Source organism: Stegastes partitus, unplaced genomic scaffold (genome assembly GCF_000690725.1).
Source record: "Stegastes partitus isolate 25-593 unplaced genomic scaffold, Stegastes_partitus-1.0.2 Scaffold519, whole genome shotgun sequence".
Lineage (NCBI taxonomy): Eukaryota > Metazoa > Chordata > Actinopteri > Pomacentridae > Stegastes > Stegastes partitus.
The window spans coordinates 228,653-251,676 of NW_007578250.1; the positions used below are offsets into that span (position 1 = coordinate 228,653).

Consider the following 23,024-nt stretch of genomic DNA (forward strand, 5'->3'; position numbering starts at 1 on the left):
AACTGCGCATGAGCAGATTATCATGGTGGCACTTTCTGACTGTGGAAGCTGGGGAAGTTGTGAAATGAACAACATAGTAAAGTTTTAATGACAGAAATGGGTCGTTGAGAGCGGCAATTTAATAAGTTTGAAACTCTTCACAGAGAGTATATAATACAGAAACGACAGGAAGAACATGACAGCCAACGAGGATCAAGAGGTATGAATGATGATGATGGTGGTGAAGGAGCAAGCTAGCTGCTGTTAGCGGCTAACTGCTAACTGCTTGACTCCAGCGTGTCTGGTAGCATTAGCTTGGGTTAGCGGCTGATGACTTTTCTGCTCTTTAAACAGCAAACAGGCTAATTTGCTAGCTTTGTTCAATGCGAAAGAGCTCTGTGCCATTAAAACAACAGTCGGGACACAGTGTCAAGTGTCTTTCTAGCTCATAGGCGTCGTTCATAGCGAAGAATATGTCACGCCAAACTCCATTTAGAAGTCTACTGATTTAGTTTGTTTTAGCTACAGGGCTGAATGTGTAAGACATAAAATATAAGGCAAGACATTTTCTCAATGCAAAACGTCTACGAATCCATTCGGTGTATATGTTGAACATTTAACAGCAATATTGTACCGATATAATATCGATGTTTTCCTCTACCATGTACAGTTGTATGAGCTAACAATCGACATTAGCCAGTTAGAGGCTGATTTCAGTGGAAGTAATAATGCATTTAGAATGACATATATGCCGAATTAAATAAAAAGTTACAGTTAACGTGTTAAAGATCTTGAGTCATTTGTCTATCATGCGTACTCCCGTAAAGCTTAATTTACAATATTTCTGAATGGTGTCTCGAACGCAAACCATCAGAACAAGGTGGTGATATAATTACCTACCCACGTACATGAGACTAAACCCGCTGTCACTGCCCTTATTCTTTAATAACAGATGGAGCTGGAAGCTCTTCGCTCCATCTATGAGGGTGATGAATGTTTCAAGGAAGTCAGTCCAGTTTCCTTCCAATTTAGGGTGAGTGATGTCCTCTGTACTGTCCAAAAATTGCTTTAAAATGACCTGTGCTTCAACACTTTTACAAAATGTTCCAATTTATTCTGCATTAGTAACTTTGTACCAACTGTTTCAATATTATACAACAGATAGGAGAACTTGAGGACACCAAAGCATTCATCCTGGACTTCACATGGCCAGAGACGTACCCAGAGACAGCGCCACAGATCTCCCTCGATGCCTTTTTCAACAACAGGATGTAAGGATGTAACTATAACACATGGTTTAGGGATATAGTTTTATAACATATATAACACATACAGATCGTAAACTGATCACAGATATCATTTTAAGGAAAGACTGTACAGCTAAACAGATGATTTTTCTGTTTGCATGATGTTGATTTCGTAACAGCTCTGCAGAGACGAAGCAGCTGATCCTGTCAAAGCTGGAGGAGCAGGTGGAAACTAACCTGGGTACTGCAATGATGTACACTCTGTTTGAGTGGGCAAAGGAGAACCAGGAGACTCTCATGGAAAACCATAAGCCTGTAGTGACTGCTGTGGTCAGTACATAAGTACCTCTTTAGTACTAAGCAGTGATGTCTGTGGTGTTTGTTCTTTTTTTTGTCAGTCAGACATAGTAGGCAGTATTCTGATATCAGCCTCTTGAAGTGGAACTCTTTCTTTCCCTACATTACAATGTTATAGGTAGATTCAAAGATGTAAAACGCTTAATATCGTCCAAAAATATTACATATTGTGACTTTGGTGATGCATTTTCTTTTGCATAGGAGAAGATGCTATTATTTAGTGTTTGATTGATGATCAGATTTGGAGAAAATGATCAATTATTTATTGTCGTTGCAGACGTTGACATCGACCAGTGAGGTGACCACTCCCACGTCAACGGCAAAGAAGAAGGAGAAGAAGGAGCAGCTGACTAAAGCCCAGAAGAGGAGGATAATCAACAGAACAGGTAGAATAGTCAAACTATGTTCTATCTGTGTCTCAGTAGGTCATGTTGATTGATCTTATTTTCAACACTGTTCAAAATGGCATAAGCTAAGTCCCATAAAAAATAAAGCATGCCTCAGATCTCAATAGGTCTTGAATGTAATTAGTCAAGACTGAACTCAACGTGTGTGAAATAGTGTTTAAAATAAAACACCTGATCTCAAACTTGTAGCTATATGAGGAGCTTATCTTAGTGAACCCAGTAGTAATAAGACCTGGGGTTGGGCAATATGGCCAAAACAACTACTCTTATGTAGTAGTTTGTTTTGCCTCAACATACGCTCAAGATGAAACACTTTTAAAAGTTTATCTTTCTTTTTTGAAGCCAACTACCTTTCCCCAGTAACTTGACCTATCTGTAAAAGACCAACACAACAAAGCAGGACTGATGTAAACATCGTACAGAAAGAAACCAGGTGCAGCTGTTCAACAAATCTCAGCATTTCAAAGGGTGAATATCATGTCGATCCTGATATGAAATGTCAACACTTCTTCCAGAGTTGTCCTGTCTTGTGACAGAAAAGTGAGGCAGTGAATTTTAGCTGCTTTCTAGCTGTGGTTGTGGGGATGGATGTGATTTAACATCTGAAGCTGAAGAGACACGCATTACCCTCATTACATTGCTGCTTTGGTGTCAGGTGCTGGAACAGAATTATTCTGCTGGAGCTTTCAATTAGAGTCAGTGGCTTGGAATTAGCAAAACTGAACTATCTGAACAGTGTAGTAATAATCAGCTGCTGCCGTTATTCAAGTGTGTTTGACAAAGATCACACTTGTGGACGTCACCAAGGAAACAGCGAGAGTTATTTCTCACTACCAACACTTCTGTTGTTTCAGAGGCAGCAGACAAAGCAAATGTCATCCAAAAAAATAAAATAAAATCATGTGGCTAATGAGTATAGTTGCAGTAAAACCCAAGAGGCCAAAATGTGGTGGACCCAAAAAGATGAAAGCAGGGCAACACTGATGGCAGCGTGGCGTGTTAAAAAAAAAAAAAAAAAAAAAAGAGCCTCTATAAACATACTCTTCTTCTGTTGAAGTTGCACTGATCTTAAGCAACCTGATTAGGTTTAGCATAATTTGGAGCTGGACTGCAAGGTGGTACGGTGTTAGCACTGCTGCCTCGCAGCGAGAAGGTCACCGGTTCGCGTCCCAGTGAGGACACCTGGGATGTTTCTGCGTGGAGTTTGCATGTTCTCCCTGTGCAGGGTGGGTTCTCTCCAGGTTCTCCGGCTTCCTCCCACATAGTCCAAAAACATGTTGAGGTTAATTGGTGATTCTAAATTGTCCGTAGGTGTGAATGTGAGTGTGCTTGGTTGTCTGTCTCTAAGTGTAGCCCTGTGATAGACTGGTGACCTGTCCAGGGTGTCCCCTGCCTTTACCCTAAGTCAGCTGGGATAGACTCCAGCCCCCCGCGACCCTAATGAGGATTAAGCAGTGTATAGATAATGGATGGATAATTTGGAGCTGAACTGACTTGTTTGAGTTTTCGGGATTTTGGAGGAAACTAGGTACCAACAGGACACACAAAGACATTTATCTTGAACTATGTCCCCAAAGGAGTTTTCCCCTTAGAAAATTCCTAATAAAGAAGCACAAAAAAAAGTAAATTTGGGTTTCATTTACTCAAACATATTAGATATTGTCTTTGACAGGAAAAGGAACAGATTTCGATTGAGTAAGGTAGCGCTGACTTCTTGCCTTTACTGTGCGTGGATAGATCGTATTGTCGTGCATAGTTACCCCCAAAGGCTCATTCTGAACCAGAAAAAACATGTTTCCTGTGATTTCAGACATATTTGCTTGGTTTAAATATTAGCTTGCAGGGATGTACCTCTGTAACAAATCAACAAAATGACACCATTTATTAGAGCCAGAGACCTTTCAAACAAAACAACTCATCAGATTCTGAACTTTTCAGATCATCTTTAAACTAATCATTTGCAGCATGCAGATCTGTCAATACAACCAAAGTTTAAAACCATGACATTTCATCAAATTTACTTTATTCTACATACTTCATGTTAAACAATCACCAAAAAATACAATTGGTTGCACCATATTCTGTAAAAAAAAAAAAAAAAAAAAAAAAAGAAAGAAAAATTCTGTGATTGTTTCCACAACTGAGAAGCTGTAACAGAAATTCAAGAACTTTTTGGCTGAACTGCAGGCTGTGCTTACACAGAGCAGATGGATTAAATGTAAGTAGTGAAATATCTATAGAGTGTGGAGCCACCATTTTTCCCCCAGTGCTGATAACACTTATGGGTACTTATGTATGTTAAGAAACTTTGTCAAAAGAATAATCAATTAAGTGTTGCTTTGACTTTTTTTTCATGATTTATGGCATTATAACCCTGTCATACAGCAGAAAATATGTTTTTGAGTTCTTCCTATTTCTAGCTGTTCTTGTGCTTTTTTCATAGAGGTTTGGGACACTTTTTATTGCAGTGAAAAATAACACCACTGTGAACAAAACTGTGACAGAAACAAAAAAAAATGCCTGAGATTTAACTTTCAATTAACAGGAAATGGTGTTTACGTTTGGCTTTGTAGTAATTCAGACATATACATAAACAGCCAGTATTTTAAAGATCATAACAATGTTCTTTCTGCTTTCAGATAACAAGGGAGAACTACCAAGAGGATGGAACTGGGTTGATGTCATCAAGGTAGGCTCATTCCAGCTTTTCTCCACAAGATGGTGCACTTGATCACCTTTTGAGAATAAGCCTGCAGTGTCTTTAACTGTATCATGTTCTTGTGTCTTTTCTCCCTGGTCGTTGCAATTTGATCAACCTTCAGCATGTAAGTAAACAAAAGCAGCTAGATTCAAACATTTGTTGATAAATTCTCAACCCAGTGCCTCATCTAACTGTTTTCTAATCCGCTGCAGCTGAGTAAAACAGGAGGGAAGGACGACGACTAGACCTGGGAGCAAACGATCTGCTTCATGCAAAAGCTGCAGAAAAGTGTGATCTTCCTGCAGCCCGCCGACGCTGCTGCTCCCGTCTAGATGCCTCCACATTCAACGTCAGCTTCATGTTACGCTCAACATGGCTGCTTCCACCCTGAGAACCAAAGCAGGCTGGGGTAAACGGTAAACACACTCTCCTAGCCAAACCGTGATTTTGAGCTGGGAGCTATATTAGAAGCCCTCGCTGTGTTTTTTATTGTTTGTGGTGTTTCGTGCGCCGCAACCAGCTGAAGGGGGAGCACACCATCGGGTTTTTTTTGTCGGTTCAATTAGCGCTCAAATATCCCGCTCCGTCATCCAACAGGGTGAAGTGTGCTCGAGATAGACTTACCCGCTGCCACTGCCATGTTTTCAGTCTGTGAGGTTAGGCCCAGCTGCCAGGCACTGGAGCAAACAGCGTTGGATTGTGCTTCTAAATTGGAAGTGTTGACGCGTCAAGTAGCATCCTGCTGTTACTTTAGGATACCATGTGACTTTGTGAAAGCAGAGAAATTTTTAATAACACACAAAATGTTATTTCTTTCATCATTTTCTTATTTTGATAAGTGTTCCTTTTCCCCCTATCAATTAAACATTTTATATATAAATAAAATGGTCCACTGGTTGTCTAAAAATGTCTTTTTCCACTGCTTTTTTTTTTTTTTTTGTTATCTGGGAGTTTGTCCTGCAACAGTTCTGTGTGTGTCTTAGTATCAGTGATGGAATTAACAAATTACATTCACTAATTAATCGGAGAAGCTTTTCAATGTCGTGTCGCCTCTAATGTTACTAATAATCTGATGTGCACAGACTAATACGGGTACGCTTCACATTTCGGTTACTACAGTGACTGCTGTTCAGAATACTCGAGGATTATTTGTGTATTTGAGGGGAAAAATTCAAACAAGACTCAGCGGTATCAAAGGATTTCGATGCAGCTTAGACAGCTACGGTGCACACAGTGTCATTTATCATTAGATCCTGATCAATCCTGTCTCCATTTCAGGAATAATTTATAGCTGTAAGTAATTCATGAAGTTACTGCCGTGTTGCGTTGTGCTGTGTGTAAATGTGAGCACCTCTGTTGCTTTGGAGTTTCCCTGAATCGCATCCAGGCTGGCCAATGAGATTTCATAAGTGGCCGTCACTGACCTGCCTCGGAAGAACTGCGGCTTTTTGTGTGTCTTTCGTCTTAGGTATTGTTTGCTGCGTTTCATGTGAATGAAAGAAACACAGTTAGTCAAATTATTGCTGGTTTGAAGAAGTAGAAAACATCTGCAAATTCTAGTCAGTTTCAAGCACAGACTACGTAAAGCAAAGGATTAAGGTGATCTGTGTTCACACCCTTTTAAAAATGTTAATTTCAAAGTATATTTTTGTAGGCTTTCACTCATTTACAATTTTACACAAGTAGTTCTACTTGAGTAAAATTTATTGGAAGTAACAAGACTTTTTCTCGAGTATAGTTTTCCAGTGCCCTTTTCCTCCCTGCTTGACTGTATAAGTAATGTGCCAGCTCCTGTATTGAATTTAAAGTACTGGTGACTGCTTTCAGGCTACATTACTCCCAACTAGCTCGTGTGAAGTTACTTGAGTAAGAGAGGAAGTTGAGTTGTTTTGCTTCCAAAATAAAACTAAAACCAATTATTTGACAGTATTGCGCAAGTATTGAGGTGTTGGATGTTGCTACAGTTGAAGATGCAGTTCATTATGTATATATTTTTTAAATTATCTGAGACATTAAAGGGGTGTCATGACCTCTTCTTGCACATCAGAAAGTTCCAAAAAAGCTTCACTGTTGGAATACATAATCTTCTAATTCTTGAAACTTCCTTACAAATAATAAATTGCACTGGACAAAAAAACACGTATGTAAAAATGACGAACTTTACCTGTTAAACGTCTGACAAACAAAACCTTAGCAAGTAATCGATGGACTGCAGGTGTCTTTGTTTTTTGACCAAAAATAAGCAGACACATACTTGTAGAAGGAGGTGTATATTTTAAAAGGCATCCATAAAAAGGGAAGCCATATTTTCAAAACTTCATGAAAGGCTTTGTTATAGAGGGAGACTGCACTTGGCGAATTTGTACAGATGATTAAAAAAGTTAGTCTTTAGTGGCAGGAACTGTGTTGTATATTGTATTAGGTGGACAGTTTACAGCTTTAAATGATTCCACAAATTCTCACTAACTTTTTCAGACACTTAAAGCTGGAAAAGAATCAGATTTAAGTATTTCTGTGTAGATTGAATGTAAATGTATTTATTTAATTCTGCCAGTGGACAAGCTAAACTCAGGAGACAATTTCATTCAGAAGGAGCAGGTGTGGCTTTAAAGGTACATACTAATAGTTATCAGAAAACAGTTTCTCTTCATTCCATTGTCATAGTAAAGCAGTTCATTTTTTAAATATATGGAACCAGTTGGTGTTTTATTTTGAAATTTAGGATGAGAAGTTTGTCTTTTGCTTCATACTTGACACATGGATGGCTGGCATCAGTAGAAGGTGACAGAATGTGGAGCTACTACCAAAACGGACTTTTTCCCTCAAAGAAGAAGAAGAAAGTAGGTGTTCTTTGTATCAAATAATACAGAGTTACTTATAATGTATGGACTACATTAGCTGTTTGTTTGAAAATCCTTTATATTTTTTAATTATGGATTTAGAATTATTATTATTATTTGACTACAACACCAGTCCAAAGCAGCTGAAAGTAATTTTGAAAGCCTTATAGAGACAGTGAGATTATATTACAGCTAAATTATTCTAGCTCCTGCTTAAAAATTTTAAAAAAAATAAATTTGAGATCAAATAAAATATAGAAAGTTTTAGGTTTGCTCGAATGTTTTGTAGAAATTTAGACAGTGCTGCTTAGAGTATGTAAGCCCCTTTAGAAATTGGAGGTGTCTATTGTTTTCATATTTTTTATTGTATTTAATCACAACCAGACTTTACAAAGAGTATGTAATAACAGGTTTGTATTCATCAATTCCACACAGAGTTACTTTAGTGTGAAATTGACATGACTGGGCAGAAAAGGCTCACGTGTGTGTAAATACATCCACAGTTTGGCCTAAAATGTATTAAAGAAATACAAGAAAGATAATGCAACAGGTGAACGCAAACCATAACCTAAGATCGAGTGATTCACAGACGTCTCCTGCTGCATCTCTGATTGACACACTTCAACAAACAGAAGAAATTATCAATGGCAGGATTGGCTGGAAAAAGCCTCTGCTTTTCATAAAAGAACAAAATTGCCGGTCTCAGTTTTATCAGGACCCAAAGCCAAGGACATTCTCAGTACAGATGAGCCACAATGAAAACCTCACACCATAGAACTTTGCCCCATCAGTGAATTATGATAAAGGGAAAGTGAAGATCGGCAACAGTTTTTCTTCCTCAGGACTTCAATGACTTTATCAGAAGCTGTGAGTTCTGAGGCTCATCAAGATATTCTTGAAGAGGACATGATGGAAGAAAATGTGTTTGGGTAATTTCTGTTGAAGGAGGCACCACAGGACTGTTGTTAAATCTAACGCTTTTGTTAAATAAAAAATATTTTCTGTTTAAATCAATAAATTTAAATTGATTTGGATTGTCTGTATCATGACTTTGTCTAGATGGACATACAATGAGTGTACTTTCATCATAGTTTTTCTTTTCAAAAGCAAAAAAGGGTTTCAAAAGGGTTCTCAAACTTTTAAGCAGTACTGTGTGTAGTCTTGTGCTGTAATTATTATTATTATTTAGAAACTACATGTCAGTCTTTATGGCACAAATGAAATACTGTACACTTCATGTCTTGCAGGAGAGTAAAGAAGCTCTGACACTCCCACCTATAACGGACGGCCAAACATCACGGTGTCAGGTGATCTGAAAACAATACACCTATGTTGTTCAAGCAATACGACTACAAGAAATAAATAGTTCTAGAGAAAGAGATTGTGACTTTACTTGAAAATACTGTAAAACTTTCTGAAACTCATGAACTGTATACAGTCCATGATGGCGAGAAAGGGATCTTGTTTGTTTACTTCTGTTTTTGTGTATTGCATAAGGACCAGGCAACACAACACTAAATATGTTCCTCCTGCTACCCACAACTAAATGTGACTAATTTGAAAACCAAATTAGGGGTGGAGCATATCCCAGCTGAGTTAGGGCGAAGGAAGGGGTCCATCCAAACACACTCACAGTCATACCGACAATTTAGAATCCCCAGTTCACCTCAGCATGTCTTTGGACACGCAGGCACAGGGAGAACCTGCAAACTCCACACAAAAAAATCACACAGATTCAAACCCAGGACCTTCAAACTGGGAGGCGACAGTGCCAACCACTGCTGCCCCTCTTGGATCTTCATGTGCTAGAAATACAGCTAGCACCTAATACATGCTGCTTTTGTTATGAAGAAATTAATTACATTTGCTTTTGTGAGTGGTCAGAATGTTGTAGCTCACTGATGTATGAATGTATAAATCCAAGTTAACAGGGTTGGTTGGTTCCAGTTTTTCTGGAGTTGCCCAAACTTACAGACTTGAGCTATCTCAGCCTGGTTTGATTTCAACCACACTTTTCTCTACCTCTGCCAAACAAATTCTTCTATGTTATGAATGACTTTATCCATGAGTGGAGGACCCTTTAGTAAATAGATGAAACAGCTTGCAAGGCCTTAACATACTCTGTCTGATGCTCTTATTTTGTAGAGGACAAAAGGGCTTGATACAAAGCTGAATGAAGAGTCTAAAACCACAAATCACCACAGAGTAAGTGTTTCAGGCCATGACACTAAGGTCCTATTATTGAGTTTCCGATCTTTGTTCATTCATTTATAACTAAAGCAGCCAAGTTATGCAATGTGTCTCCAGTGTCAGCCGCAAATGAAACAAAACACAGGCAAAACTCTTCCTAGAGAACAGAACCATCGCCTATCAGAGTATAGCACAACTGACATACTGCATCGAGGTAGTTTTTTTAAGGTATGTGCTTAATCGACTTTGACAAGTCAACAAATGTGACTATGCCTGCATTGAAGGAAAAGAAAAACATACAGTTGTGTCTGAGATAGTGTCTCTTCATAGATCTTAATTAAAACTACATTCCAGACCTTTCTCAGACCAGATGTTATTATTTTTCATGGGACAAGGCTTCAGCAGACCTACATGAGAATGGAAGAACAAAAGAAGACTCATCAAAGTTACTGAAGAGCATGGAGGCACTACTTGGGGAAGATGGGGTAGAAGAGGAGGAAATTCAGGGAAAAGATTGCATAAACAAGGACAGTGAGACAGAGGGCAGGACTTCCAATCAGGATGATGTGGACGAAAGAAGCGACAACAAGACCCACAACACATACCTGAGGCAGAAAGAAAAGGAGGATCCTCTGTCTCTTCTTGAAGAGAAGAGGTTCATGGTCTACATTTGCGGTGGATACGAAGGTAGGAATCAACAAATCTAGTACATTTTTCCCATTTCTGAATGACCCTTAGGTGTTCATCAAAATTATATTTGAGAATCATCTTTAATAAATGTGGGGGGTATGCTTATCTGCTTTCTGTAGCAGAGTTAGTTGAGAAGATTATTACCATGAATGAATAAAATAAGCAATGCAACTAAAATGTGTTTACATTTTGTGATAGCATTTGTGGCTCTCTTTCCAAAACCCCGCTTTCAGGACAGTTACAGTAAAAGCTGTTTTATGTTCAGAATCAGTGTAAAGCAAAGCAACATGAATTGCTATTGACTTTAAGGAGGAACTTCTAACATTGGGTTTGTATGTATGTTTATGACTCAGACACGGCTGTAGAGAGAAATGCACTCATGGAGAACGTGTACCCCAGGCTGTATCTGTACTGTAAACAGCGTGGCTATGACTTCAGAATGGTTGACCTCCGCTGGGGTGTTGGAAATCCTGCTGCTGAACACCACGACACTGTAAAGCTGCATGTGGAGAATCTCCAGCAATGTCAGGAAACCCAGGGTCCAAACTTTATTGTAAGATATTACCCCAGTATTGTGTGATTTTAATGTTTGTACCCTATTTCATCAAATAAATGAATGCCTCTGCTGGTTAGCTGTTTGTAGGACAGAAGTACGAGGTCTGCAGTCTTCCCTCTACCATCACTACAGAGTCCTTTGAGGCCATAGTCAATGTTCTGGAGAGAAAACGACAGTCGACATCCAAGACCAAACCTGTGGAACAATTTTCTGCCTCGGGCTCCCAGTCCAGCATCCCAACAGACAGCTTCTCTGGCAGTTTTGTTCGGGAATCAATTTATGGAAATTATCTGAACTTTGGAGAACAGGCTACAAATTCAGAACTGCTGAGCCAAAGCTCTCACAGCTCATTTTCAATTGTCGAGGAGGCCAGACTCAGCCCAACGAGTGAGAAGAATCAGGCGGATTTGGACAAAGACCTAACTCTGCTCCAGATGTGGTACAAGCTGGATGAGAATTTTGTTCCTCCCATCTATTCCTTGCTTCCCATCAGGTGAAAAAGTCATTGTTAATTATTCACAATAATAAAAGAAGCTAGTGTTAGTTTCCTATGCTCCCTGGGTCGATGCTACATGCAGACAGAATAGAACTGGTTGGATGTGGAAATGGAGGGGGTGAATATAATATTGTGCCTTTTTTACATTTTTAGAAAAAGTACATGATCCGATCAAAAAGTTCCCACACTGGTCATGTTATGGTGCACAGGGCATTGTTTTCTTCAGCAGTTATGCATCGTCAGATGTTCCCAAGGGTTATACTGGCAAGACACAAACCACATGAATAAAGGCGAATGCTATAAGGGGGTTCCAACTGGGTGCACGTGTCACTATTTTGGCACCCTGTAGGAGATTCTATGAAGCACTTTTAAGTATTGTAGGAGTGCTTGGAGTGCTCTATCACTGCTCAAGTGATAGAGCCAAATTAAAATATGGTTTTTGATTTTTAGAGCCACACTTTGGAAATCTTTTAATGCCTTATATACAAAAAACACTCAGGAAACAACTATCTTGACCCTCTGGGGATTATGAACACCTAAAGGAGATTCCAAAGCCAACCCAGTAATACTTAATCTTGGTCATTTGTGGCCAGAAGAGTGTTAATCTCAAGTCTAATCTGAGCACAGTTCAACATCTGCAGATCCTGAACATGGGTTTTAACAACTACACCCATTGTCTTTGTACCATTTACAGCACTCACTATCCGGACATGTTGAGTATAGACAAGGAGCACAGGAAGCAGGCCAGGAATGACTGGAGCGCTACCTGCCAGAGACTGTGGGGAGTTCTACAGCGCAGTGCAGTCGAGGCGCTTGGGCAAGAGGAGGCATCACTGTTGCTCAGGACAGGTAGGGTTTGGATATACTGTACTGTATAGGCTGTACAAAGTAAGTGTATAACTTTCAAAATAATGGCATAGATATTACAGAGAAGTGAAAAGCTGAAACAAATCAATAGTTAGTGTAAGCATTGTTTGCTTTTAAAGCACAGCCACTTCTCCTTGGTCCACTTGCATACAGTTTTCCAAGATATATAGCAGTTAGGTTGTTCCAGGCAAGTTGGGGAACTTGCTTTTCTATTGATTTAGGCTGGTTCATTGTCTTCTGTTTCCTCATGAAAACCCAGACTGATTCCATGATGTTGAGATCAGGGCTTTGTGTTGGGCCTTACTGTCTGTTGCAGAACTACTTATCCTTTTTTTTTTAGCTTCATGATTGGCTACATATATGAACTCACTGTCACCGTAACTGTGAGACCAGATGCCTTATGGTTTTGTGCCATTTACAAGAATATAATCACCTAAAGTATCTACAATTTTTGAACAGCTTGTACTTTAGGTTTGTCCAACATTGATATGATTAAAGTAATTCAGCTACTGTGGTGAGTTTCAGAGGTCCACAGAGGTCACACTGTATCTACATTTGATCAAGTAAAAGACGATTGGCACAAAGCAACAACTTTATATTTTTTAATGCCTAGTTCTTGACTGGGAGATAGAGACAGGTCTGCAATCTGTACATGCGGCTCCACCAGAGGAGCACTGCCACTGCTACAAAAGAGTCATCCCAGATCTTCATTACAACCTAAATAACCAACATGCAGCTCGGTATGTTGACCTCCTGAAGGGACAAGCTCAACTTGATCCAGTGCTCAGCAAAGCACACAAGAGCTTCATGGACCGCCTCCATAAAAAGGTATTTTCTCTTTCAGGAGAAGCAAACATACATACTATATATACATTTTATGAAAACAATTTAGCAACTAGAGTGACTGTTTCTGATTTTTTTTCAGTAACTTTTAAAGCTGCTCAATCTGCTACTGCTAAATAGTTGAGCACTCGAGCCTACAAACAGCTTGCCTGATGGGATGTTCAGTTATTTGTCATTCAGCTACGTACATATCACTCATTTCTGTGTCTTCATCACAAAGCTACGCCACACCAACATCTATGAGCGTAATGTGGGCTGGGGACAGAAAGGCCTGAACCCCAAACATAATCGATCCTACCAGTTCTACACAGAACGTATCTCCTCCCACTTTCAACGGACTGTTATCAACTCCCTCAACAAGTACAGCACACACACATATGGAAACTTCTAGTCTACTAGTAAATGTCTTTGTGTTGCATTAATTAACAGCTACTTAATGCACTTTCACTTTTCCAGCTTAATGAACAATACCAAGACTGCAGGGCCATTTGATGTGATGAGGAGAGAAGATATCAGAGTGCAGATACAGGAGCAGATACAACGTCATATTAATTATGGCCTCCACCTGTGAGTACATCGTTGCCTTTATTAATGCCCATTACCAAACACAACATCTGGATGTACACCATATTCCTGTGAGCTTAGATTACAGTGACTTCATCATTTAGGCTTTATCAGTATATATTATATTTATACTGATATATATTTATATCAGTCTTTCCAGGTGCAGTTTTAAGTCGTTACAAATGGCGCACATACAGCTAAAAACTGTGTTCAGAATGGCAGCTTTCAAATTATTTTGATGACATACCGTATGTTTTGGTAGAAGAAAAAACAGACAACCTCCCTGAGAATTGGTGCCATCAGTTTTGAGCCCATTCTTAATGTACCCAGGCCCAAAAAGACGCCAAGAGGCCACCACAATGGAAACAGAAGTGCAGCAGAAAGCTACCGAATGGCTCTCCTAGCTAGGCAGCTTCTTCACTAACCAGTCAACAGGTTAACACGGTTCACCATTCAAGTCTATTTATAGTATAAATAGACTTGAATTGGTATAAATTTTATGCCAACATAGCTGCATACTGTGCCTCTGAAGTAGTGTCAGGACATTTTGCAGTTGGTCAGTGGTGCAGACATGAACTTGATAATGACATTTTCCCATTTTAAATTCTGGTGTAAGCAGACTTATATTTTCCCAAAGGAAAATGAAGAAAAACAACACCACCAATGTGATTATTTCAGTTTTTTAACTTAAAACTCTTCACAAAATAGAATTCGGAGTAAATGCAGTTCTTACTACATCTCTAAAATTCTAGATTTAACTCCTATAACCCTGAGAACTGTAGTAAAAAGCAACTGGGTTTCGAAAGGGACTCATGAGAGGTCTTCAAGAACCAAAAAGAAAAGTCTAGTTGCTTTTTACTTGAGATCTTGGGATTACCATAACCTGGATGACAAACATTCTACACACAACTTGAGTGACATTTCTCTTCTTTACTCAGGGAGAAAGGCTGTACTTTGAGGCAGGCTTTCCTATCTGATGTAAAGAGGGGAGTGGAGCAGCCTAGAAACAGACCGATCCTCCTGCTGGGACCACCAGGCTGGGGAAAGAGCACCACCATGGCTGCAGTAGCACAGCTAGTACCCTCTTGGCTACATGGGTGAGCTGCTTACGGAGTACTCAACATGGATTACTATCCAATTTACAATTGGTAATACTCTATTAAATTTAATATGTTTGGTCTCATCGGTTTAGAGCTGTGAAGGTGTTGGTACACTTCATTGGCTTCACTGGAGAGAGCAGGAATATTCGCCTGGTCCTGCAGAGTCTGTGTGTTCAGCTGGCTGAAACCTACTGTCCCCACACACAGCTGTCAGAGGTACAGGGTCATCTGTCCTGTGCATCATCCTACCTCACCTGGCAGACAGGGATGTCAAGAGGTTGTACTGTTGAGGTGTAAAAGGGTTGTTTTTTTTGGTTCCAGGGCTTCCCTCAGCTGGTCAATGACTTCCACTCTCTGTTGGGCCTGGTGGAGGCAGAGAGACCTCTGGTGCTCTTGTTAGATGGCTTAGATGAACTCTCTGAGGAGCATGACGCAGACCTCTCCTGGATCGCAACCCCTCTACCTCCAAATGTCCACCTAATCCTCTCTGCAACCACTGATTCCCCCTGCGTTCATACTTTGCAGGTCAGTAGAGCTGAAATGAACATTTTCATGAACTCTGTGGGAAAACTGCAGAACTGTAAAATAAAGTTTCCACCACCTGCTTTAACCAGATAAAGTGTGCAATCTGAGATTAATTTCTTGTCTCATACTCCCCCAGCAATCAGCCCATCCTACCATCCTGTCCCTTCCTCCTCTTAGCCCTGATGATATCACAGCAGCATTAAAAACCAAGCTACAGGCTGACCAGCGGTGTCTGCAGAAGGAACAGTGGCAGGTGCTGGTCCAGGCTTGTCTTTCCTGTCCCTGTCCTCTCTACTTGGAAGCAGCGTACTCTGAAAGCCTGCTCTGGACCTCCTACTCTCACCAGAGCCTTCCAACGAGTCTGGAGGGCCTCTACCTCGGGCTGCTGGCTCGCCTGGAGAGAGAGCTGGGGCAGCAGCTAGTGAGACGGGCTGCTTCTCTGATATCCATTTCACGTTACGGTGTCACTGAAGAGGTAGGGAAACTACATTTACATAATAACTATATTATTTAGTATTGGTAAAATGTAAAACCTGACACAAACACGCTTTATTTAATTTTCACATCTGAAGTAAAATCATCATGAGACAGCTGTTTGTAACAGTGTGATATCTCAGAGCTGTCAGAAACTGCGAACAAGTCTCACAGTTGCAATGCTAACAAGCCAACAAATAATGTTTACTGTGTTCACATTTTAGCTTAGCATGTTAGCATCCAAAGTATTGGACAAAGTAGCGTATTCACTTGATGACGGTGCTAAAGAATTTGGGATATTAGAAAAAATTTTATCTGTACGAGGTTTTACATGCTTATGTTTGTCATTATCAGGAGTTACTCGACCTTCTGGCCAAAGACGGGAAGGTGCTCCAGGAAGTGACCTCATCTTATCCTTACTCAAGCCAACCCAGGGTGCCTTATGTCTTATGGGCTCGACTGAAACGCGATCTTGGTCATCACCTCACTGAAGTCAGGACAGATGGGACATGGGTGTACCGCTGGACGCATTCTAAGCTGAAACTTGTGTGTATAAATCACTATCTTAAAACAGACGACTCACTAATGGCTCTGCACGCCGACTATGCTGACTACTACAGAGGCAAATCACAACATGCACACATATTTCAGCCACTGGCATGGACGTTGTATGAAAAAGACGATGGTGAACCCTTGGCGAAATGTTTCAGGTTTAATCTGAGGAAACTTCACGGGTTGCCCTACCATCTGTTCCGATCAGGCCAAATCCTTCCCTTTCTGTCTGAATGCATTTTTAACTACGAGTTCCTGCTGCATAAGGTCTGGGGTCTGTCTGTCCTGGACATAAAGGAGGACCTGAAGAAGGCTGTGCTGCCAGACAAGTAGGTGTTACCAGCGAGTAGCCAGAATGTTGTTCTCTTCAACTGAATGTAACACTAATGATATTCATTGATTGGCCAAAACATTATGCATTTTGAAATGAAAATGCTGCATTTATATAATGGTAATGAGAGGAAAGTTGTCCTTAGGATGCAGGTTCTCGTACAGCTCTTACTGTAACCTATGCTAGAGATCAGAAATCTTTGCATATGTTCTTTCCTCCGGTGCATCAGTGCGTGCTGTTGACCCTCTACTGGGTCTATGGATGCATTTACATTTGCTTTCTCTCCCTAGGGTGCTGGTGGATGTGGAGGTGCTGTCAGGTGCTCTGGAAATGTCTCAGGCAGTGCTGCAGAGAGACCCCTGTCAGCTGGCCTCCCAGCTTATGGGCAGGCTGGGACAAATGGTTACTGAGGACCGTCCAGTTGCTAAAGGTAATAGTTGATAGAGGGTGCACTGAAATCATTGTTAGCCTACTTGAAATATAGAACAATAAACGGTAGTATTAAAACCACGTATCTAGTATTGCTTTGGCCCCCCTCAGGCTTCCACAATAGCTCGACTTGTCAAGGCATGGACTCCTCCATAGATCTCTGAAGGTGTCCTTGCTATATTTTTTAACACATTCCATAAATGTGGATCGATCAGATTGAGGTATGGGGAATTTGGAGACCAAGTCAACACCTTGAGCTCTTTGTTATGTACCTCAAGCCAATTCTGAACCATGTGTTAAGTGTGACAGGGTGTATTGTTCTGCTGAAAAAAGCCATCAAGGAATACTGTTACCATGAAGTTGTGTACATGGTCCACAGCAGTGTTTTGGTAGGTAGTACTTGTCAGAGAAGTAGTGTGATGCTTTAGACAATAAATTGGCAAACCTTGAGTCCTGGTATTCACGTGGATGTTACTTTGACATGTAGCACCCACCTAAGCACTGTACACCACTTGATGGGGACCAGTGTTCCCTGAAGGCAGTGGCCATGCTACAAAAACTGTTCTGAATCTTTTGAGGAACAGGAACAAAGAATTCATGTTGTTGACTTAACCATATCCCAGTGTAATCGAGCATCTGGTATGTGCTGGAAGGTTCTGACGCATTGAGACCCAACCTCGCTATTTCAAGGACTTAAAGGATCTGCTGCAAACATGGCGATGCTTAATCCCACAGGACACCTTCAGAGAACTTGTAGATTCCATGCCATGATGAGTCAGAACTGTTTTGGGAGCACAAAGACCTACACAATACTCGGCACGTGGTTTTAATGTTGTGATCGGTTGCTGATCGGTGTATATGCCACCCCTTGACATACGCCATTTTAGCCAGATAAGCACAGAACAGGTAAACTACAATAAAATGTAACTTGTGAAAAGTATGAATACAACAAGAACACAGATAAATATAAGGATAAATTAAGGTTATACATGCAGAAAGCAGAATGTTCTTTTAAGACCATCCTTCTGTAACTTTAGCAGGTATACAGGCAGCATTATCCTCTCTATTACTTTACATTTCCAAGCTCTGTGTGTGTGATGCAGGCGATCCGTTGAAGTTCAGCTACCTCCATGCTCTTCTGGCTCAGTGTGCTCAGTCCTCCCTGCCTGTATTGCTGCCCTCCTCCACCTGCTTGCTGCCCCCAGGAGGCCCTCAACATACCCTACTGGCAGGTAGCACATCCCACATTTACTGCCTTGTTCTCAGAGTTAGATGAAAGCACTTAATCATCTGAACCCTAGGCAAATTTTTGCTCCTGTCAATTTTTTACTCACTGTAGACTCCTTTTTCATTGCAATATAATGTTCAGCACCCCACCAAAGCAGCACAACTAAAATCAAAGAGCTAGTAGTAGGGGGAACTATAACAAAGTCACAATTCCATAAATCCTAAAGTGCCCCCAGGGTTACCAATACTGGAAAAAATGATGACTCTACATCCTATAAATATTTTACTACTTACATTTAATTTTGTTTCATACTTATCCTCTATGTGCTCTGTATACGCATAGCCTTCAGTTCAGCGAAAAAGTCCCAAAATTTTGTCACGTGACTTTTGGTCATGGCTGATTCACAGACATTTTATTTCCTTTTTACAGGATCTGCTATAAACGGTTTATTTTAGGAGAATTTTTAAGTGAGACATATGGAATAAAGTGATTTTAATGAAAGATCACACTTCAGGCTTTGATTTGGTCAAGAAGTCCAGTTGAACAGCACATCACAGATGAGTAGTTCAAGGACCATCGGTTTTACAGGTTCTGGCTCTGATAAATGCTGTTGGGCTTGAGAGGGTTGGTGTTTGTACTTGTTCTCACAAAACTGCATTATGAAACATTTCACTAAATGATTTGTGTGTTGATTAACCAGGTCACCTAACCAATGTGACTGCTCTGGGAGGAGGCCAGAGAGGAACCTTGGTTGTCACCAGTGAGGCAGCTGGAAGCCTGAGGTTTTGGGATTTGGAGCAAAAGTGTATAATCAAGAGCCTGGATGCAGTGGGGGGATTTGTTGGAGATTTTCTCACCCTAGGTCTGGATGACACTATGCTTATCATCCGCATGGGACAAAGTCTACAGGTTGGCTTTAGGCTCAATTATTTTCTTAATGTATCGCCCGTCTGGGTCATGAAAACTCTAAGATTGTGTTACTGTCAACAATGTGAATAAGGGCTAGATAGTAAAAAATACATGTGAAGAACAATGAAACACCAAGAGCTGTTTTACACCACTAAGATCATGTCGTTTTATTAATGCTGAAGATAGTGATATATGATGTGTGGCTGTGTTTCAGGTGAGAGAGGTGGAATCTGGGCGAGTTGTGTATTCAGAGGACGACTCAGTGGATGTTCCCATTGTCACCACAACATGTGAAGGAAAGCTGCTGGTAGTCTTTTATGATGGAAGTCATCTAGTCAAGGTTCTGACAGCCACACTACTCTTGAAATCTGCATTAATCAATATTTTATATTAACAATGTAACTATGTGTATTGTGAAAGGTTTCTCCAACTCTGTGGTTCCCGCTGGCTCTGCACAGCGTTTTAACGTTTTTCCACCTATAGTTTTGGTTTTACGGTCAACAACTGTACTTGAAATGAGAATATGATTCACATGAGAGAAATGCAGGTCATTACACCACCTGTATTGACAGCTAGATTGATTAAAATAGGAGCTTGTCTGTTCCATCAGATGCATGTTGGATGGATGCCTCACAGCAGTGCAGGAATGCTTTCTGTGTTCGCTTTCCTTCCTTTTTGGTTTTCTACAGCTTGACAATCAATCAGAGTATTTGATGCCAATGTGAGTCCATTGGACCACCTCAGGCATGGCCTGCAGATGTATCATGCAGCCTATCCAAGCCAAAAGCTCAGCATTCAGACTGCTCTGAATATTAGATTTTTCTATGATTTCTGATTTGTTTTTGATCAGTTATTGTTACATTAGGGTAGGGAGATACTCTGTACAGTTGTTTTGGAACAGAATAGTATTTTCCTTGTTTGTTAACATTGGTATCTTCTAACAGCAGATGTTTTCTACTTTAATTTTTGTGCATTTCCCACATGTATAGTAACAGGGTTATATGTGGGGAAATATATATATATGGGATCAGATTATGGCTCAAACCTGTATATATAGCTGGAAGTTAAAGTAGTAGATCATCCTTAATACAATATAATACAATATAGCAGTGCAAGATCACTTAAATGTCAAATGATTCTAAATTGTATCACCTCTCAATATTTGCATTATTTCCAAATCAAAAAAGAAGAGAATTTTCTCCCATGAAGTAATAACATCATATACTTTAGAAACATCTATGTATGATCCCTGAAACACAACTTCCTGAAATACAAATTACAAAACCTAAATGGAGATATTTTGGGGAACTGATTCCAATTAGCCTAAATGCATGGACATAGTTATAAAATGATCTATGAACACCAGAACTCCCAAACTTTTGACGATGAGTCCACCTGCATGACAGCATCATGGATTGCCAGAGGTTCTGAAAAATCCGGATTGTGAGACTTTACAACGATAGAAAGGGATACAGGAAGATCTGTGACCAACTAAAAATCAATGGAAACAGGTGAAACAGTTTTCAGGGAGTATAGAATCTCCAATCAGAAAGGTAGTGGCCATCCTCCTAAAAATGACACTTTGGACATTTGCAAAATCATCCTGTGAAAAACTGATAGGCAGGGGCTTCAGGCTTAGCACAGTTATCACTGGAAATTAGTTTCTGTGACAGGTCAGAGAGTTCAAAGGGCATTCCAGTATGTCAACCTCTGGGGATGCTGCAAAAACTCTTCTCTTCTGCACAAAACTGCAAGTATAATCTTTGCAAAAATAAATACATTTTTTTAAAAAACACAATGAATTAAGAGTCCCAAAAGTTAAGCACAGAGGTGGGAGTGTGATGATATGTCACAGTGAATGAATTATTAACAAAAACTTCAGAGAGAAAGCAGGATTGTGAAGCCATAACTGTGATTGACTGTTAACATACTCTTTGTTGCTTATTAAAGTTAATAACAGTATTGTTATTTCAAAATTTTGAAGTGTATTTTTGATGTGTTCGTTAGGTTTTTGACCTGGCCTCCTCCTGCTCTCTACTGCACTCTGTTAACATTTCAATGGAATGTGAGGGGATCCACAGAGACCGCTCCATTCTGCTGTCCAGCAACTCCATTAGAGACTACGTCCTATTTGCCTACAGGTTAGACAACATCAAGAGAACCAGAACCAGGCTGTCATATTGACGGTGTTCTTTTAAATTCAATTTTATTTGTATAGCGCATTTTACAACATATGTCATCACATAGCGCTTAACATAGTAAGGTATAGACCTTACAAATTTAAACATAGAACCCGTCAATCCAGAGTAGCCTTTGGTTTCCCTCTGAGCAAGCGGTTGGCAACGGTGGGAAGGAACCAAAACCTACCCCCGCCCCTGAGGGAGGGGGGAAAAAACCTCCAGCAGAACCAGGCTCAGGCTTTTTGATCATATCCGCTTCAAAGCTTGACTGTATTAACCAGAATAAAACAAGTAGCCTGTTTCAGAGTGACACATTGCCCTCGGGAAAATACACGCTGAGTTTAAATGAAATCAAATGAAGAGGTGTTGAGAAAAGAAATTTCTTATTTTATTGGTGATAAAAAAAACATTGCACATTTAACCGCAAACAAGCCCAACCAATCTGGCCTATGAGGGAAAACACAGGGAAAAATTCCCCACTAACAACGGCAAATTTACACTAACATAAGTTTTTCTTTTAACTCATAGCCTCACTGTGATGCTGTATGAAGAGCAGACATTGAACTCTAAAGTTGTAGATGTGATGTCAAGTTTTCGAAGAGGCCAGTTTGGGATCACAGCAGGACACTATGAATGTCAAATGACGATGGCCTCAGTAGCATCACATCCACAATGCATGAGCCACAAGTGTCACCACGAGCAACCTTGTTCTTAAATAACATCACATGTCCCTTTGTTAACAAGCTGTGAAATCAGGCCTCCATAGTATCTTGACAGATGTCACCACTGGGTCTGAAGACAGCTTTGAATTATTAAGATAGTCCACAACTCACGTGCCTCACCAACGTAATGTAGCACAGAGGTGATGTCTTCATAGCTAAGGTCTTATCCCATCATGAAATAATGAATGATACTGGAGCTGATGGCCCGTGGATAACAGCAAGACGATAATAGTTCCCACAGGTTTTTTTTCCTTCATTCTATTACTACCTAATTAAAAGTGAATTAAAAGCAATGGTTGCCCTCAGAGTAATTAGCACAGCAGCCATACCTTCACACCTGACAGGAGGAGGTATCAGATACACAACAAAGTAGGCCACTAGTGCTTGCTGGTAATGCAAGATGGCAGGGATTGTAATAATGTGGAACGCCTTAGAGTTTCAGCTCATTACGGTTTGATCATTTCAGTGGGTGAGCCTGTGTTAAGGAAAATTTAATCTCCAAAAGTTCAGACAAGAGAAGTATTTGGTGACAAATTAGTTGAAATGATTCGTTTTATTACAGAAACCTTCTCCCTGAGGTGATGTAAAGAAAAATGATGGTATTTTTCAGCCTCGTGTAATTGTGGCCATTCTGACTTTGGATTATAGCAACGTTGTGCTGACTACCATGTTAAGCACAAAGTTAAGTTAAAAGAGTAAGTCTCTTAATACCAGCATTTTAAAAAGTTACATTTTAAATGAATGATATAGAAATTAATTACAGTCACAAAAGAAAAAAAAATATTTGGAGACATCATCCTGTAATTATTGTTCACCGTATCATTGTAATGAGACCCA

At 40.1% G+C, this 23,024-nt stretch overlaps 1 protein-coding gene across 1 annotated transcript; it reads left to right on the forward strand.

The window, feature by feature from the left end:
- Positions 1 to 13: 13 nt before the first annotated feature.
- rwdd (RWD domain containing 4) lies at positions 14 to 5,598 on the forward strand. Its single transcript, XM_008287771.1, has 8 exons — positions 14 to 199; positions 932 to 1,012; positions 1,141 to 1,250; positions 1,406 to 1,556; positions 1,861 to 1,969; positions 4,630 to 4,679; positions 4,813 to 4,815; positions 4,904 to 5,598. Exons 1-8 carry the CDS (start codon positions 176 to 178, stop codon positions 4,934 to 4,936), a joined length of 561 nt encoding a protein of 186 aa, XP_008285993.1. The 5' UTR covers positions 14 to 175; the 3' UTR covers positions 4,937 to 5,598.
- Positions 5,599 to 23,024: the final 17,426 nt, after the last annotated feature.